This window comes from Cherax quadricarinatus, chromosome 7, assembly GCF_038502225.1.
Source record: "Cherax quadricarinatus isolate ZL_2023a chromosome 7, ASM3850222v1, whole genome shotgun sequence".
NCBI lineage: Eukaryota > Metazoa > Arthropoda > Malacostraca > Decapoda > Parastacidae > Cherax > Cherax quadricarinatus.
The window spans coordinates 29,034,795-29,054,115 of NC_091298.1; the positions used below are offsets into that span (position 1 = coordinate 29,034,795).

At 39.4% G+C, this 19,321-nt stretch overlaps 1 protein-coding gene across 2 annotated transcripts in view; it reads right to left on the reverse strand.

Annotated features, from left to right (window-relative positions):
• The window catches only part of Arp8 (Actin-related protein 8), a 311,465-nt gene that overhangs the window by 257,501 nt on the left and 34,643 nt on the right, over positions 1-19,321 (reverse strand). Inside the window, exons 4-5 of one of the 2 annotated variants that reach the window (XM_070082385.1) lie at positions 9,695-9,868; positions 4,486-4,596 (exon numbers count right to left, since the gene is read on the reverse strand). In XM_070082385.1, coding sequence (XP_069938486.1) covers positions 4,486-4,596; positions 9,695-9,868 — 285 coding nt within the window. The remainder of the gene's footprint in view (positions 1-4,485; positions 4,597-9,694; positions 9,869-19,321) is intronic. The other variant, XM_070082386.1, reaches the window with a different exon arrangement.

The window sequence follows — 19,321 nt, forward strand, 5'->3', positions numbered from 1 at the left end:
AAAATTAACTTAAGATTAAGCAATGAAATATTCAGTGGTAAAAACATTATTGTAAACAGATAACAATTTAGTACAAATGAGTATTACAAAGACAGGTCATATGGTCATTTACTGTGTTGCTGTGCATTCAATAGAATGGAGTATTCTGTTAGGTAATGTAATTAAAAAAATAACAATGATAATAATGAGAAACATTTATGAGATACAATTTATGTGATACAAGTGTTCAGTATTTATTTAGTTGTGGGTGAGTAAGTGATTTTTGAGAAGAGACTTGAATTTATAAACAGACAGTGTTTCTTTTATATTTACAGGTAATGAATTCCAGATTTTAGGGCCTTTTATGTGCATTGAGTTTTTGCATAACGTGAGGTGGACACGAGGAACATCAAAGAGTGATCTGTGCCTTGTGTTATGGTCATGTGTTCTGTTGAGGTTGGTAAGGAGATGTTTGAGGGGAGGGTTTATATCAGAGTTAAGTGTTCTATGTATGTAGTAGGTGCAGTAATAAGTATGGATGTTTTGTATGGTGAGTAGGTTTAGAGTTTTGAATACTGGTGGAGTGTGCTGCCTGTAGTGAGAATTTGTTATCATTCTGACTGCAGCCTTTTGTTGGGTAATTAATGGTCTGAGATGGTTTATTGTTGTTGAGCCCCATGCACAAATTCCATAAGTGAGATAGGGGTAAATAAGTGAGTGATATAGGGACAGGAGGGCCGACCGTGGAACATAGTACCGTATCTTCGATAGTATGCCTACGGTCTTGGAAATTTTTTTGGAAATTTGTTGTATATGTGTTTGAAATTTGAGTCTATTATCAAGGTGGATTCCCAAGAATTTTCCATCTGTGAGCTTTGTGATAGGTGATCCATTAATCATTAAGTTAAGAGGGACGTCTGTAGCTCTGTTACCAAACTGAATGAAGTAGGTTTTGTCAATGTTTAGAGTAAGTTTGTTAGTCCTCATCCAGGTAGATATTTTCTGTAATTCGGTATTTACAGTATTGGCTAGCGTGACTGGGCTCTGGTGAGAGAAGACATATGTAGTGTCATCTGCAAATAGTGTGGGTTTGAGTAGTTGTGATGCATTTGGTAGGTCATTTATGTATATGAGAAAGAGTAGAGGGCCTAGGACACTTCCCTGTGGGACACCAACTGTAATTGGCTGTGCGGAAGAGTTTGCCCCGTTTGTATACACATATTGGCTTCTGTTGCTGAGGTTAAGACTTTAGGTAGTTGAGGGAGTGCCCTCTTATACCATAGTGCAACAATTTTATATGGAGCAAGTCATGGTCAACTGTATCAAAAGCTTTACGTAAGTCAATGAAGATCCCCAGTGGGACTTCTTTTTTCTCTATTGCAGTGTATATGTGTTTTAGCATGTGTATAATAGCATCGTTAGTATTTTTATTAGGCCTGAACCCAAACTGACAGGGGTTGAGTAAGTTGTGGGAGATGAGGTAGGAATAGATTCGCTTATGAATTAATTTTTCGAAGATTTTAGAGAGAGGGTGTAAGTTGGATATTGGCCTATAGTTATTCAGGTCTGTTTGGTCTCCTCCTTTATAGATCGGGGTGACCCTTGCTATTTTGAGAACTGTAGGGAAGGTCGAGGATTCTATGGATTTGTTAAAGAGTGTTGCAATGATTGGTGATAGCACTTGTGACACTTTTTTGTATATAAAGGGTGGTAAGGTATTTAAATCTCCTGTCTTGTTTTTTAGTGTGTTGATAATAAGGGAGACTTCAGTTGGGTTAGTCGGAGCTAGGAACAGTGTGTTCGGGTAGTTGCCAGTGAGGTAGTCATTGGGTGGGGTATCTGAGCTTGGGATTTTATTGGCAAGGTTTTTTCCTATAGTGAAGAAGAAATTATTGAGTCTGCTGTTTCAGTTGGTGGGAGTTGGGGTTCATCTGGTTTTGTTAATTCAATTTCGCTATTTCGTGATATCTTTTTTGTTCCTAGAATTTCTGATAGGGTTTTCCAGATCTTTTTTATATCACCTCGTAAGTTGGATAAACTGTTCTCATAATACAATTTTTTAGCCCTTCTTATCAGGCTGGTTAGGACTGACAAGTAACGTTTTGTTTGGTCTCTGGTTATGTGACCCATTCTGTACTGTTTTTCGTATAGGTGCTTTGTATTTATGGATTTGAGGATGCTGGGTGTTAGACAGGGACTGTTCAGTCTCTTAGCTGTCATCTGTTTAGTTTTTTTGGGGCAGTGCTGTTATAGAGGTACATATTGGGTCTTTTTTAGAAAATTATTAATACATTCGTCAATATCTGTATAGATTTCTAGCTCAGTGTGCCAGTCAATGTTTGTCACTGCTGCTGTGAAGTTATTAATGGCTGCCTCACTGTGAAGTCTGAAAGTGACTTTAGTAGTGTCTTGAGGTAATTTGCCAAGATTTGTTATGAGGAAGGTAGGGTAGTGATCTGTGGTATTATCTGTGATTATGCCTGATTTTAAAGGGGATATGGTGTTGGTCCAGATGTGGTCTAGTAGGGAAACACTAGTCTCTGAAACTCTTGTAGGTTTTGTTACTGTTGGTAGCAACATACAGTTACTCATAGTGTTTGTGAATTCAGTAACGTGTGGGTCCTGGTCTTGCAGGAGATTTATATTGAAGTCACCTGAGAGTAGTAAGTGATCTTTGTTCATGCGTGCATCAGTTATCATACTTCCTAGGTTTTCACTAAAACGGCTAATGTTTGACTGTGGTACTCTGTAGATGTTTATCACTGTGAGAGGTTTTTGTAGGTAATTGGATTTGAATTTAGCTATTATATATTCCCCATGTTCATCCCTTGTGCAAGTATTAGTGATACATTCTAGTTGATCTGAGTAGTATATAGCTGTGCCACCCCCTTGTTGATCTGGCCTACAGTTGTGTATGGCTGTGTAACCAGGAATGGCATAGACAATAAGGCAACTATCATGAAAGCCAGCCATGGTGGATAATTAGAACTTAAAAAAGAGAAATAGTGTCAATGGTGAGACTTTTCTAATCACTTATGCTCTCTTGCTTCTAGTATTGCTCGGTATTAACAGCTTCTTTCAGGCCAGGAGAGATATAACAGGTGAAACAAATTCCAAAAACAGTTATGGCTTGCACAAAGCCAAGCATTTAAATTACTTGGAATGCCTTAATGTCCTATATATGTACTCACTGAAGTGGAGGAAATACAATATAATATTATGTGGAAGGTGCTTGAGAGGTCTGGTTCCAAATCTGCACACTACCATAACAACATACTGAAGCAAGAGATATGGGAAAATGTGTAAAATAAACAAAGTGTAAAACAAAGGACCCATGGGCACAATAAGAGAACACTGTATCAACTTCCATGGGCCTAAACTGTTTAACACACTACCACAAGATATCAGAAACAATGTCAAAACGCAGAAATTTTCGAGAGGATATTGGACATGTACCTCTGCCAAGTGCCAGATCAACCAGCCTGTGAGAAATATGTGGACCAGCAGGCCACTGGCAGTAACAGCCTGGGTGATCAGCTAAGCACCAAACAAGCCTGGCTCAGGTTGTGGAAGCAGGAAAACTCTCAAAACCTTTCAAAGATACAAAGATCAAAGATAAAGGTAGCTAAAAAATTGACAGTCCTAGTTTCATCCTGCTTATTGCTACACAAGTGTGGAGAGAGTCGTCATGTGGCCTTACTGGGACATGAACAAGCAGGGAAATATGCAATGTTCAATTCTCTCAGCCCAAACACACGAGCAGTCTGCATCACATATGACCAAGCTCCAAACATGTCTCTAACACTTTTTTTCTTAGAAAAATATCAGTTACATGCATAATTTTTTTCTGGGCACATACAGAATCACTACAATTCATTTTGGGTGTCATGATTAATATCCAGAGATGCAATAGGGTGATGACAACAAGGACGGATATAATTACTCCTCAATAAACAATTTCCTTGTCTGCTCCCACAGCTGGAAAATTTCTTACTGCCTATCAACCGAAAGCCCACCAGGGGTTACCACACATCTACAGCAGAAGTGTAGGCAAAATCTGAAGTGCCAGATGCAGTTTTCAGTCACATATTGTTGAATTTGCATTATCAAGCATTGCATTATCTATGGATAGGCTGACTGGCATATTGGGATTTAGGATACTGGGAGATGAGCAAGATTTCAGTTCAACATGAATCAAGCGGTTACTGATTAATACAGAAGACGGCAATGACAATGATGACAAAAACAATCGACTAGCAAAAGAAAACTACATAAAAACAGAGGGAAGCTATAATTAATTTAAGAAATGAAATTTTTCCCCCTTCTCTGAAGTATGTTTTTGATAAACCTACAATCGTTAAAAATTTATTTTTTCCTTCTAGTATATTACGGGTCTTGTATTGACAGTGTGTTGCCTGTTTTCATTTGAGTCATTTCTTCATTGTGCTGAGGCATAGAAAAACAGTCATTACATTAAGGAAGAAATGTAGCAGGCTATTAACTTACCTGTAAGACAAAGCATCCACCAAATCCCAAGCCATTCAGTAGCAAGTTGGTCAACTTCTTCACATGGTCCCGGTTATATATATCAGTGATGATCAACACTGCCCGGTAAAACTGTAATAAATAATATTCTCATTAACAACAGACTTATTAGAAACTGTTTATATTGATCATGTAAATAAACCAAGTACTGCATCAGGACATTTATTATGAAAATATTTTGCTGATTGGAAGCTTTCTCAACCTAATCATTCAGTAAGTGAACAAAATAGTCTTCGTATAGTGTGTTCATCATTCTGCTGTGTCACGGACAAATATGTAAATAAGATACAAGAGCAGCAATAACATTATGAAAAAGCTTCAATTAGTGGGAGTTTTGTCTTACATACTTTTTACTATTTGTTAAGATCTTTGACAAATTTAGTAGAGACAATAGCAAGCTACTGACAGTTGGTGTAAAAGATGAATGCAGTGAAATTCATTAATTATACCAATAAAACCCAATGCTGGGTGAAATTTTGTAAAAGTATAAGACTTCACTGTATTCTTGTCTCTTCTCACCTTTCACAAGTTTGCTCAATATGTTATAAGAAAACCTTATAAATACTTGACTTGGCACAGTACCCATTTTCTTTTTTCCACACCTGTCATCTTCCACCAACAGTTCAAATAAACCTCTGAAAAACATCCACACCCTTCCTTCAGAATGAAGGCACTGTACCTCCAATCTCCATAACTCAAATTCATTTAACCCTTAAACTGTCAAAAAGTAGATCTACGCTGTTACTGCTAATGCTCCAAACAAGGATCAACACTTTATTTTTCCTGCCTCCAAATTTGGAACAACTGGCCTGAGATGCCTGTCGGTATAGAATGGGTCTTAACCTTTCGTTTGCGCACTATTAAAAAATCTTGGACCCTTAGTACCTTGTGGGAGCACCAGTTCAATTAAGCACCAGCTACAGCAAACAGCATGGCAAACACCAGGGATTCACTGATGCCATGTTATATTAACACTCCCCGTTTAAGAGGAAAGTGATGTTGACCCGGAGTTTAGTGGCTCTAAGATGGATGTGGCCACAAGTAAATGAGGAAACATCAAAAACCTCAATAATAACCCATGTGCAACATCTGTGCAACATCCTTTCAATTTTGATACCACTGGTAGTGTCATCCTGCTAGAATGTCCTATATAATTATCTGTGATTGCCTTACTATTCCTAAGTTAATATTAAGTTTGCCATGTGCTAAAATATAATACTGTAGCTATCACTGTTGATACATATAAAATCAATGTTCGATTCGAACCAACTATGATACATATGTCTATTATTAAGTAGAGTATATGGAGAAAAAGAGTATATGGAGAAAAAGAGAGAGGCTAAGAGAGTGGTGAAGCAATGTAAAAAGAGAGCAAATGAGAGAGTGGGTGAGATGTTATCAACAAATTTTGTTGAAAATAAGAAAAAGTTTTGGAGTGAGATTAACAAGTTAAGGAAGCCTAGAGAACAAATGGATTTGTCAGTTAAAAATAGGAGAGGAGAGTTATTAAATGGAGAGTTAGAGGTATTGGGAAGATGGAGGAAATATTTTGAGGAATTGTTAAATGCTGATGAAGATAGGGAAGCTGTGATTTCGTGAATAGGGCAAGGAGGAATAACATCCTGTAGGAGTGAGGAAGAGCCAGTTGTGAGTGTGGGGGAAGTTCGTGAGGCAGTAGGTAAAATGAAAGGGGGTAAGGCAGCCGGGATTGATGGGATAAAGATAGAAATGTTAAAAGCAGGTGAGGATATAGTTTTGGAGTGGTTGGTGCAATTATTTAATAAATGTATGGAAGAGGGTAAGGTACCTAGGGATTGGCAGAGAGCATGCATAGTTCCTTTGTATAAAGGCAAAGGGGACAAAAGAGAGTGCAAAAATTATAGGGGGATAAGTCTGCTGAGTATACCTGGTAAAGTGTATGGTAGAGTTATAATTGAAAGAATTAAGAGTAAGACGGAGAATAGGATAGCAGATGAACAAGGAGGCTTTAGGAAAGGTAGGGGGTGTGTGGACCAGGTGTTTACAGTGAGACATATAAGTGAACAGTATTTAGATAAGGCTAAAGAGATCTTTGTGGCATTTATGGATTTGGAAAAGGCATATGACAGGGTGGATAGGGGGGCAATGTGGCAGATGTTGCAAGTGTATGGTGTAGGAGGTAGGTTACTGAAAGCAGTGAAGAGTTTTTACGAGGATAGTGAGGCTCAAGTTAGAGTATGTAGGAAAGAGGGAAATTATTTCACAGTAAAAGTAGGCCTTAGACAAGGATGTGTGATGTCACCGTGGTTGTTTAATATATTTATAGAAGGGGTTGTAAGAGAAGTAAATGCGAGGGTCTTGGCAAGAGGCGTGGAGTTAAAAGATAAAGAATCACACACAAAGTGGGAGTTGTCACAGCTGCTCTTTGCTGATGACACTGTGCTCTTGGGAGATTCTGAAAAGAAGTTGCAGAGATTGGTGGATGAATTTGGTAGGGTGTGCAAAAGAAGAAAATTAAAGGTGAATACAGGAAAGAGTAAGGTTATGAGGATAATAAAAAGATTAGGTGATGAAAGATTGAATATCAGATTGGAGGGAGAGAGTATGGAGGAGGTGAATGTATTCAGATATTTGGGAGTGGACGTGTCAGCGGATGGGTCTATGAAAGATGAGGTGAATCATAGAATTGATGAGGGGAAAAGGGTGAGTGGTGCACTTAGGAGTCTGTGGAGACAAAGAACTTTGTCCTTGGAGGCAAAGAGGGGAATGTATGAGAGTATAGTTTTACCAACGCTCTTATATGGGTGTGAAGCATGGGTGATGAATGTTGCAGCGAGGAGAAGGCTGGAGGCAGTGGAGATGTCATGTCTGAGAGCAATGTGTGGTGTGAATATAATGCAGAGAATTCGTAGTTTGGAAGTTAGGAGGAGGTGCGGGATTACCAAAACTGTTGTCCAGAGGGCTGAGGAAGGGTTGTTGAGGTGGTTCGGACATGTAGAGAGAATGGAGCGAAACAGAATGACTTCAAAAGTGTATCAGTCTGTAGTGGAAGGAAGGCGGGGTAGGGGTCGGCCTAGGAAAGGTTGGAGAGAGGGGGTAAAGGAGGTTTTGTGTGCGAGGGGCTTGGACTTCCAGCTGGCATGCGTGAGCGTGTTTGATAGGAGTGAATGGAGACGAATGGTTTTTAATACTTGACGTGCTGTTGGAGTGTGAGCAAAGTAACATTTATGAAGGGGTTCAGGGAAACCGGTAGGCCGGACTTGAGTCCTGGAGATGGGAAGTACAGTGCCTGCACTCTGAAGGAGGGGTGTTAATGTTGCAGTTTAAAAACTGTAGTGTAAAGCACCCTTCTGGCAAGACAGTGATGGAGTGAATGATGGTGAAAGTTTTTCTTTTTCGGGCCACCCTGCCTTGGTGGGAATCGGCCAGTGTGATAATAAATAAAAATATTAAGTATAATCTGTAATGTTTTAGGTTTAGTCTGCCCGTAATGCCTCAGCATGATAGTGGCTTTCTTTGCACTTGCAAATCAACATTGTAATTAAACACTGTAAACTATGCATGGAAACAGACTCCTTATAAAATGTCAGTTACACATTGTAAACTTTGCAAAGAAATAAAAATGTAAATTTGAATTTGAGCCTATACCCTAAGTAAAGAGAAATGATTCTGGAACATATGTAATACGTGTTCGGAGGCCAGCCGGCTGGCTGGCTGATTGACTTTGGCTGTCTCTATTTCCATCAGTCTGTATCTATCTCTGTATCATTTTCTCTATCTCACATGTACACATTAACCTTGGCATAACAGATGACCAGCCAGTAACTGATTTCATCAACAATATGAACAACACACTACTCATGCCAGCTATAACAAAACCAACCAGGCTGAGACAAGTGCAACCATAATTGACCATATATGGACTAACATACTAGCTCCCCTTAAATTAGGGATAAATCACAGACACCACTACTGACCATTACCCCACCTTCCTCTTAACAAACATTTGTAAACATCTTTTGGAATACAACAAGGTCTCTTTTAGACTCCAAGAAGAGGCATCAGAGTTAGGTACAGCTGACCGGCCTACAGAATTCTCCAGTGCCAATGATATAGATGACTGGATAGACATATTTCTTAACAAATTACTTAGACTACATAACAAACATAGTCCCATAAAAATAAAACAGATTACAAATAAACAGTTAGGTTGCCCATGGCTTACTAACAGCATACTAAGATCCACTAATAAGAAACATCAATATGAAAAGCAATACAGACAGGGGTTAATAAACAAAGATACAGTGGAACCTTGACTTACAAGTGCCCCAACATATGAGTTTTTCAAGATACGAGCCGTCGCTCGTATTAAGTATTAAGTTCTTTGTCTCCACAGGCTCCTCAGTGCACCACTCACCTTTTCCCCTCATCAATTCTATGACTCACCTCATCTTTCATAGACCCACCTGCTGTAAATATGTTAAACAACCATGGTGACATCACACATCCCCATCTAAGGCCTAATTTTATTGAAAGATAGCCCCCCTTCTCTCATATACAGCCTCTCCTCACTTAACAACGGAGTTCCGTTCGTAATTCCACGTCGTTAAACGAATTCATCACTAAGTGAGGAGCATACTATAATGGTAGTGGGTTTGTAACCCATCTTTGATATCATTTTAGTGTCACCTTTGCACCATTTATAACATTTCTGATACATTTTTAAATGTTCATACAGTAGTGTACTGTATATTGAAATAAACAGAACAGTGTACTGTATATTGAAATCAGCTCTAATACACATTATTTAGGTATAAATACTGGTCAGAGAGCCTGTCGTAAGTCTGAGACATTGGTAAACGAGTACGTTGCTAAGTGAGGAGAGGCTGTATACTTTAACCTGAGCCTCACTCTCCACAAAAAATAATAAACTAATGCTTTTAATAACCTACCACCTAATCAATACATCTGCAGTGCCTGACACATTTCTCCTGTATTCACCCTATCACAAAGCTTAGATTAAAAGTGAGTGGTGCAATTGCCTTAAAAGTGTCATTTGGACCAGGTCCAAACAAGGTAATTACAGGATGAATTTACTAATTATTTTTAAAACACAATTATTTTTACCACAATAATCTCTGTAGGTCTCCCCCATATCTTACAAATATAAACAAACATCTAGAAGCCTAACCTTGAGATCTTTGAGAGGAACATTGAGAACTGTTGAGATACAGTGTCCCCAAATGGTCTCCAAGTCAGCCAACACAGCACTAATTGAACCACCCAAACCACTATGAATGTTGAGATCACCACGCACGATGGGAAAATGCACATTGTATTCCAGACTAGGGTGCAGAGAAAGTATCTGAAAGAGAGAAACATTAGATATTAGTTAAGTGCCGAGAACGACTGCGAAAGACACCCTAATCCAGTTTCCTGCTAAAGACAACTGCAAAACATATCCTAATCCAGTTTCCTGGTAAAGACAACTGCAAAAGATGCCCTAATCCAGTTTCCTGCTAAGGACGATTGCAAAAGGCATCTACATACGAAAATGTTGTGCTAATGGGAGATTTCAACTATAGACAGATTGACTGGAGCAATTTGACAGGAAATTTAGAGTCGGGTGACTTTCTTGATACGATCCAGGATTGTTTTTTAAAACAGTTTGTGACAGAGCCAACTAGGGGAAATAACCTCCTTGACTTGGTTCTTGCCAGTAGGGAAACACTAATTAATAATCTTGAGGTTAATGATGAGCTTGGGGAGAGTGATCACAAATCACTCAGTTTTAACATATCATGGAATTCCCCTAATAATGGCAATCAAGTCTCCGTCCCTGACTTTCGCTTGGCTGATTTCATAGGACTGAAAAATTACTTAGGTGGGCTGAACTGAAATGACCTGACTAGGGGTCAGGTAGGTGGTGATGGTTGCCGATATGATGCTTTCCAGGGCATAGTTCTAGCTGCTCAGTCAAATTATGTTCCAAATAGGGAAATCAGATCAAACAAAAATGATCCTAAATGGATGAACAATAGATTAAAATATCTGATTGGTCAAAAGAGAGGCATATATAGGCAAATCAAAAGAGGAGAGGGGCAATTAAGAAATCGATATATTCAGTTAAAGAGAGAAATAAAAAAGGGAATTAGAAAAGCAAATAGAGATTATGAGGTTAAAGTTGCAAGAGAATCGAAGACTAACCCAAAAGGATTCTTTCAGGTATACAGAAGTAAGATCAGGGACAAGATAGGCCCACTCAAAAGTTCCTCGGGTCAGCTCACTGACAGTGATAAGGAAATGTGTAGAATTTTTAACACATACTTCCTCTCAGTTTTTACACAGGAGGATACCAGCGATATTCCAGTAATGATAAATTATGTAGAACAGGACGATAATAAACTGTGCACTATTAGGGTCACAAGTGACATGGTCCTTAGGCAAATAGATAAATTAAAACCTAACAAATCCCCAGGCCCTGATGAACTGTATGCAAGGGTTCTAAAGGAATGTAAAGAGGAGCTTAGCACACCTTTGGCTAATCTTTTCAACATATCACTACAAACTGGCATGGTGCCAGATAAGTGGAAAATGGCAAATGTGATACCTATTTTCAAAACAGGTGACAGGTCCTTAGCTTCGAACTATAGACCAATAAGCCTAACCTCCATAGTGGGAAAATTTATGGAATCAATAATTGCCGAGGCAGTTCGTAGCCACCTTGAAAAGCATAAATTAATCAACGAATCTCAGCATGGTTTTACAAAGGGGCGTTCCTGCCTTACGAATTTATTAACTTTTTTCACTAAGGTATTTGAGGAGGTAGATCATGGTAATGAATATGATATTGTGTATATGGACTTCAGTAAGGCTTTTGACAGGGTCCCACATCAGAGACTATTGAGGAAAATTAAAGCACATGGAATAGGAGGAGAAATTTTTTTCCTGGATAGAGGCATGGTTGACAAATAGGCAGCAGAGAGTTTGCATAAATGGGGAGAAATCAGAGTGGGGAAGCGTCACGAGCGGTGTTCCACAGGGGTCAGTGTTGGGCCCCCTGCTGTTCACAATCTACATAAACGACATAGATGAGGGCATAAAGAGCGACATCGGCAAGTTTGCCGATGACACCAAAATAGGCCGTCGAATTCATTCTGACGAGGACATTCGAGCACTCCAGGAAGATTTGAATAGACTGATGCAGTGGTCGGAGAAGTGGCAGATGCAGTTTAATATAGACAAATGCAAAGTTCTAAATGTTGGACAGGACAATAACCATGCCACATATAAACTAAATAATGTAGATCTTAATATTACGGATTGCGAAAAAGATTTAGGAGTTCTGGTTAGCAGTAATCTGAAACCAAGACAACAGTGCATAAGTGTTCGCAATAAAGCTAATAGAATCCTTGGCTTCATATCAAGAAGCATAAATAATAGGAGTCCTCAGGTTGTTCTTCAACTCTATACATCCTTGGTTAGGCCTCATTTAGATTATGCTGCACAGTTTTGGTCACCGTATTACAGAATGGATATAAATTCTCTGGAAAATGTACAAAGGAGGATGACAAAGATGATCCCATGTATCAGAAACCTTCCCTATGAGGATAGACTAAGGGCCCTGAAACTGCACTCTCTAGAAAGACGTAGAATTAGGGGGGATATGATTGAGGTTTATAAGTGGAAGACAGGAATAAATAATTTTTATTTTATTATCACACCGGCCGATTCCCACCAAGGCAGGGTGGCCCGAAAAAGAAAAACTTTCACCATCATTCACTCCATCACTGTCTTGCCAGAAGGGTGCTTTACACTACAGTTTTTAAACTGCAACATTAACACCCCTCCTTCAGAGTGCAGGCACTGTACTTCCCATCTCCAGGACTCAAGTCCGGCCTGCCGGTTTCCCTGAATCCCTTCATAAATGTTACTTTGCTCACACTCCAACAGCACGTCAAGTATTAAAAACCATTTGTCTCCATTCACTCCTATCAAACACGCTCACGCATGCCTGCTGGAAGTCCAAGCCCCTCGCACACAAAACCTCCTTTACCCCCTCCCTCCAACCCTTCCTAGGCCGACCCCTACCCCGCCTTCCTTCCACTACAGACTGATACACTCTTGAAGTCATTCTGTTTCGCTCCATTCTCTCTACATGTCCGAACCACCTCAACAACCCTTCCTCAGCCCTCTGGACAACAGTTTTGGTAATCCCGCACCTCCTCCTAACTTCCAAACTACGAATTCTCTGCATTATATTCACACCACACATTGCCCTCAGACATGACATCTCCACTGCCTCCAGCCTTCTCCTCGCTGCAACATTCATCACCCACGCTTCACACCCATATAAGAGCGTTGGTAAAACTATACTCTCATACATTCCCCTCTTTGCCTCCAAGGACAAAGTTCTTTGTCTCCACAGACTCCTAAGTGCACCACTCACTCTTTTTCCCTCATCAATTCTATGATTCACCTCGTCTTTCATAGACCCATCTGCTGACACGTCCACTCCCAAATATCTGAATACGTTCACCTCCTCCATACTCTCTCCCTCCAATCTGATATTCAATCTTTCATCACCTAATCTTTTTGTTATCCTCATAACCTTACTCTTTCCTGTATTCACCTTTAATTTTCTTCTTTTGCACACCCTACCAAATTCATCCACCAATCTCTGCAACTTCTCTTCAGAATCTCCCAAGAGCACAGTGTCATCAGCAAAGAGCAGCTGTGACAACTCCCACTTTGTGTGTGATTCTTTATCTTTTAACTCCACGCCTCTTGCCAAGACCCTCGCATTTACTTCTCTTACAACCCCATCTATAAATATATTAAACAACCACGGTGACATCACACATCCTTGTCTAAGGCCTACTTTTACTGGGAAAAAATTTCCCTCTTTCCTACATACTCTAACTTGAGCCTCACTATCCTCGTAAAAACTCTTCACTGCTTTCAGTAACCTACCTCCTACACCATACACTTGCAACATCTGCCACATTGCCCCCCTATCCACCCTGTCATACGCCTTTTCCAAATCCATAAATGCCACAAAGACCTCTTTAGCCTTATCTAAATACTGTTCACTTATATGTTTCACTGTAAACACCTGGTCCACACACCCCCTACCTTTCCTAAAGCCTCCTTGTTCATCTGCTATCCTATTCTCCGTCTTACTCTTAATTCTTTCAATTATAACTCTACCATACACTTTACCAGGTACACTCAACAGACTTATCCCCCTATAATTTTTGCACTCTCTTTTATCCCCTTTGCCTTTATACAAAGGAACTATGCATGCTCTCTGCCAATCCCTAGGTACCTTACCTTCTTCCATACATTTATTAAATAATTGCACCAACCACTCCAAAACTATATCCCCACCTGCTTTTAACATTTCTATAAAGGGGATGTAAATAGTGTGCTGAAAATATCTAGCCTAGACAGGACTCGCAGCAATGGTTTTAAGTTGGAAAAATTCAGATTCAGGAGGGATATAGGAAAGTACTGGTTTGGTAATAGAGTTGTGGATGAGTGGAACAAACTCCCAAGTACCGTTATAGAGGCCAGAACGTTGTGTAGCTTTAAAAATAGGTTGGATAAATACATGAGTAGATGTGGGTGGGTGTGAGTTGGACCTGATAGCTTGTGCTAACAGGTCGGTTGCCGTGTTCCTCCCTTAAGTCAATGTGACCTGACCTGACTAGGTTGGGTGCATTGGCTTAAGCCGGTAGGGACTTGGACCTGCCTCGCATGGGCCAGTAGGCCTTCTGCAGTGTTCCTTCGTTCTTATGTTCTTATGTTCTTAAAAGATACCCTAATCCAGTTTCCTGCTGAAGACAACTGCAAAAGATACCCTAATCCAGTTTCTTGTTGAGGACAACTGCAAAAGATACCCTAACCCAGTTTCCTGCTGAGGACAACTGTAAAAGATACCCTAATCCAGTTTCCTGCAAAATATACCCTAATCCAGCTGCCTATTTTTCTAATGCTTTGCAATGCAAAATTCTTTATGTAGTTAAATGCAAAATCAAACGTGCAATTTACTGTACCTAAACAAATTTAACACTATCTTGCACAGTGAGTAATATTACAAGGTAAAAATAAAGATTAAGATTTGTTGTGTGAATTTCATTTAGTTTGGTTAACTTTCTTAAGTTGCTGTATGGATCCACTAATGTAATGTAAGCTAAATTTAACTGGAACACACTGTACAGCTTAATATGACAACTCTCGCAGCAAACCGTCTCATAATCACATTATAACTTTGACAATAACAGCTGAAAAAACTGCAAGTATGAATACTTGATGTTACAAAAAACGTGATTTCTAATAAGCACAGAGATCTCCAGTGGATACTAGAAAGGACTGCCTTTCTTGCATCCAGCCTGTTACTGGGTTTTTGTAACAATTAGTCAGTATCCTGGTCCAATTCTCCATTATAATTTAATAAGATTCAACAGTGCTTCAGGATTACAACTGTTAGGCTACTAACTAAATAGATTAAAATTTAATAAGTTTATTAATAACAATAAAGTTGTCTAGGCATATAAGATCAAAGTAAATTATAGTAATCAATTGAATATAATCCTAGGTAGTAGGTTGGTAGACAGCAACCGCCCAGGGAGGTACTACCGTCCTGCAAAGTGAGTCTAAAACTGAAGCCTGTAATTGTTTTACATGATGGTAGGATTGCTGGTGTCTTTTTTTTTTGTCTCATACACATGCAAGATTTCAGGTATGTCTTGCTACTTCTACTTACACTTAGGTCACACTACACATACATGTACAAGCATATATATACACACCCCTTTGGGTTTTCTATTTTCCTTCTAGTTCTTGTTCTTGTTTATTTCCTCTTACCTCCATGGGGAAGTGGAACAGAATTCTTCCTCCGTAAGCCATGCGTGTTGTAAGAGGCGACTAAAATGCTGGGAGCAAGGGGCTAGTAACCCCTTCTCCTGTATATATTACTAAATGTAAAAGAAGAAACTTTCATTTTTCCTTTTGGGCCACCCTGCCTCGGTGGGGTACGACCGGTGTGTTGAAGGAAAGAACTGAATATAATACAGGATACAAGTTCCTACACTTCTCTCATATACAGTAGTATTGTGCTGAAGGCACATATCACATCTTTATGGCTTTTAAGTACCATCTGGTACATTGTTAGCATTTAATAACATAATACAAATAGTATATACAAGTAAGTTTGTGTGTATGTGTGTAAGTGCTCTAAGTAGTTCGCTATGTCTCAAGACTTGACTAGACTTAATCAGTGACTGACTAAAAGTCCTCACATAAACTAACTTCTTGACCAACCTGGCAATCAGAACAGCTTGCTTGAACAATAAAACGACTGATAAGCCAAACAGCAACATAACAAGCAACAGCGACACAGAATCAGGAACAAGGAGATAATATAACAACACTAAGTAGGGACCATCTGCAGATCCTCCACAAAAGTCACAAAACTCCCATACTATTGAATCTAAGTTCAGCATTAGAAAATCCCTGACTGTAACAGTACACAGTTTTTTTTTTTTCAACAAGTCGGCCATCTCCCACCGAGGCAGGGTGACCCAAAAAAAAGAAAGAAAATCCCCAAAAAGAAAATGCTTTCATCATCATTCAACACTTTCACCACACTCACACATAATCACTGTTTTTGCAGAGGTGCTCAGAATACAACAGCTTAGAAGCATATACGTATAAAGATACACAATATATCCCTCCAAACTGCCAATATCCCAAACTCCTCCTTTAAAGTGCAGGCATTGTACTTCCCATTTCCAGGACTCAAGTCCTACTATATGAAAATAACAGATACCAGTACAAATTAGGTCAGAAGCTACTGCTCAGGACCTGAGTTTCTCAGAGTGTCTATGAGACACACAACCTCAGTACAACGTCAAAAATCACTAAGTCTAGGCTATGTTCTGTGAACAGTTATACAGAATCAACAACAAGAAAGCAACAGAAACGATCTTCCAACAAGGGCCAGCAAGGGAGCTAGAGAGAGACATCTTGTTAGAAGCAACATCAAACAGACAAAGCGCAGGCCACGCAGACACTCGCTCCTGGTGAGGTGTGATCACCCCACCCTGATCACGTGACTCTCTGTGGACTGCTGCTGCCCAGCAACACAGAAGCCGGCAGGGAAACAAGCAAAATGAAAACTACAGTAGTTAGACAATGCTGGCAGCTACTTAACACTTGAACTATGAGCACTGAATAATATATAAATGTTACATCCTACCTAATAATATAACTAAGTCAAATAATAATATAAAACAATGTATTTACAATTTAGCTAATATCGCAAATACAGTGGACCCTCACCTAATGATATTAATTGGTACCCGAGAACGAATATCGTTAGGCGAGTTTTTTAGTGTTAGCCGAGGCAAAAGTTAGCGTTAAAATGTATCGTTAGGTGAATTTAACGTTATGCGATGCATTCGTTAGGCGAGGGTCCACTGTATAAGCAATATAAAATTATATGAACAGGTAATATACATTATATACATTGTGACCCATTCAGGGGTCGCAATACCCCCCCAGCATGACAAATGGTCGCACTAGGAGTTGCGTTAGTGTCTTTCACATGATTACTGTGATTACTCACGTCACTTTAATAACACAATTTAATATAAAAAAAATCAGTCACTCTTGTGCCGAGCACTTCTTACATTTTACAGTGTCTGTTTCACTATAAGTTATGCCCCTCGTACTAGGGCAGTACACAGCGTATCCTATCTCTGCATACTCATGGTTATGTACATCGTACATCAGTGTGGAGACAGGATAGCATAGACAAGCATGACACGTTGAGGCTCGATCATAGTAGTGGAGACTGTATATTATAACAACAGTCTTGTGCAATAGACAAGAGACAGCATTCCACTCTTAAGTAGTGGTAGTGGAATGCGAGGCAGTATGGACATCTGCGTATGAGAAAGCTTGAGTGCAGTAACTTAGGGCTCCTGCAGGACTGTGTTCTGCCACTCAGTAACTAGCATCACCCACACAACACTCTACACACTCATCATTCAGCTTCTATCTCCAACTTTCTCCTTCTCACACCAACATATATCACCACTACTGTGAATATATAAATAGAATAATTAGACATGAGTATACATAGTTAACATGGGCTTGATAGATTACGTTAATTTACTGAATTTGACGTAGCAAATAACATAAGGTATTTGGGCATAAAATTATGTTAATTTAAATGTAACAATGATAATTAAGGACGTGACAGAGCATCAGCAATTACAGTGACCACTGATATGTTGTATACTAATAGAGTAAGGCTGGATTCTGAAAGCCCACCTCATGATCCTAGCATTTTTACTCTTCATTGTGTTTATGTAGGTGAGTGGATTGTGGTCCGAAAAAAATGTTAAATTTAAATGGGGAAGTACCCAAATACACGTCAAAATGTTCCAAGGACGCCACAAGAGCTAGAGCCTCTTTCTCAATAGTGGCATAATTTTTCTGGTGTCGTTTGAGCTTAGATGAATAGTAACATATAGGATGGAGAATGTCAGTGGATGCTGACTGTTGGAGCAGGACAGCACACACTGCATAACCACTCGCATCTATATGTAAAAAGAAGGGAAGATTGAAATTAGGACTCCTCAATACAGGAGCAGAGGAAAGCAGATGCTTCAACCTTGTAAACGAGTCTGAACAATCCCTAGTCCAGATGAACTGAAATTTGCTACTAGTTAGTTCAGTGAGAGGTGCAGGTGGAGGTGTGTGTGCTGGCTTGCCTGTCACTTGACAGACGTGGCAATGGCGCACATGATCAGCTACTGTTTTCTTCATTTTTGGCCAAGTAAAATGTTTTGCCAGTTTACCGAGTGTTCTGGACACCCAAATGTCCTCCTATGGGACTATTGTGAGCAAAATCAATGGCTTGTTCACGAAATGTAACTGGTAACACTACGAGATACTTGACTGTGGTGGAAACACTATCAGCTGACAACTTACAAGTATTTTTCTCCATCAGTACACCATTACTATAATAGTAACAATTATCGAGATCCTTTGCTTCACTCTCAGTAACTGCCATATCTCTCAGTCTTTCCAGTGACTGATCAACAAACTGATCCTTGATTAAATCATCATGAGTCAGAAATTTAACGTCAGTTGTGTCCTGACCAGGTTGATGACTGGGGGAAGTCAGTGTTAATGATCCTGGGCGCAGAGCATCACTAAACAACATATTCAAGCCCAAATCATTGTCATCAACTAACTCAACAGGAGACAACGATGGTTGTTTTATCGTTGATATAGCTCTAGTAATTGCGCTGAGAGGAAATAAAATAGGCTTCTCTCTACAAGCTTCAATGGCATAATTATCATCAGTGTTATTATCAATCACTAGTGGTTCCTTATATATACCAGCATGAAGGATATCGTTCCCTATCAACAAGTCCACTGACCTGATAGGAAATACACCACTGGATATACCCACTGAAATATAACCAGTATAATAGCTTGTTTCAATGTAAACTTTGTGCAGAGGTACTTTTATAACAGCCCCTCCATAGGCTTCTAACAATACATCTATCTTGCAATAGTTATCATCAGTTATGGGCAACACATCTTCTCTCAATAACGTGAGATAACTGCCAGTGTCTCTGAAAGTAATTATCTCAGATAGATGTAATTCGTCAAGTCCTACTTTGCCTCTCAATAAGTAAGGACTCATTGCTGAACGAATTTTTTCGTCAGATACACTTTCTGATGCTAGTCATCTATTCTGAGTATTATCATGTAAAACAGTTGGATCAGAGGTATT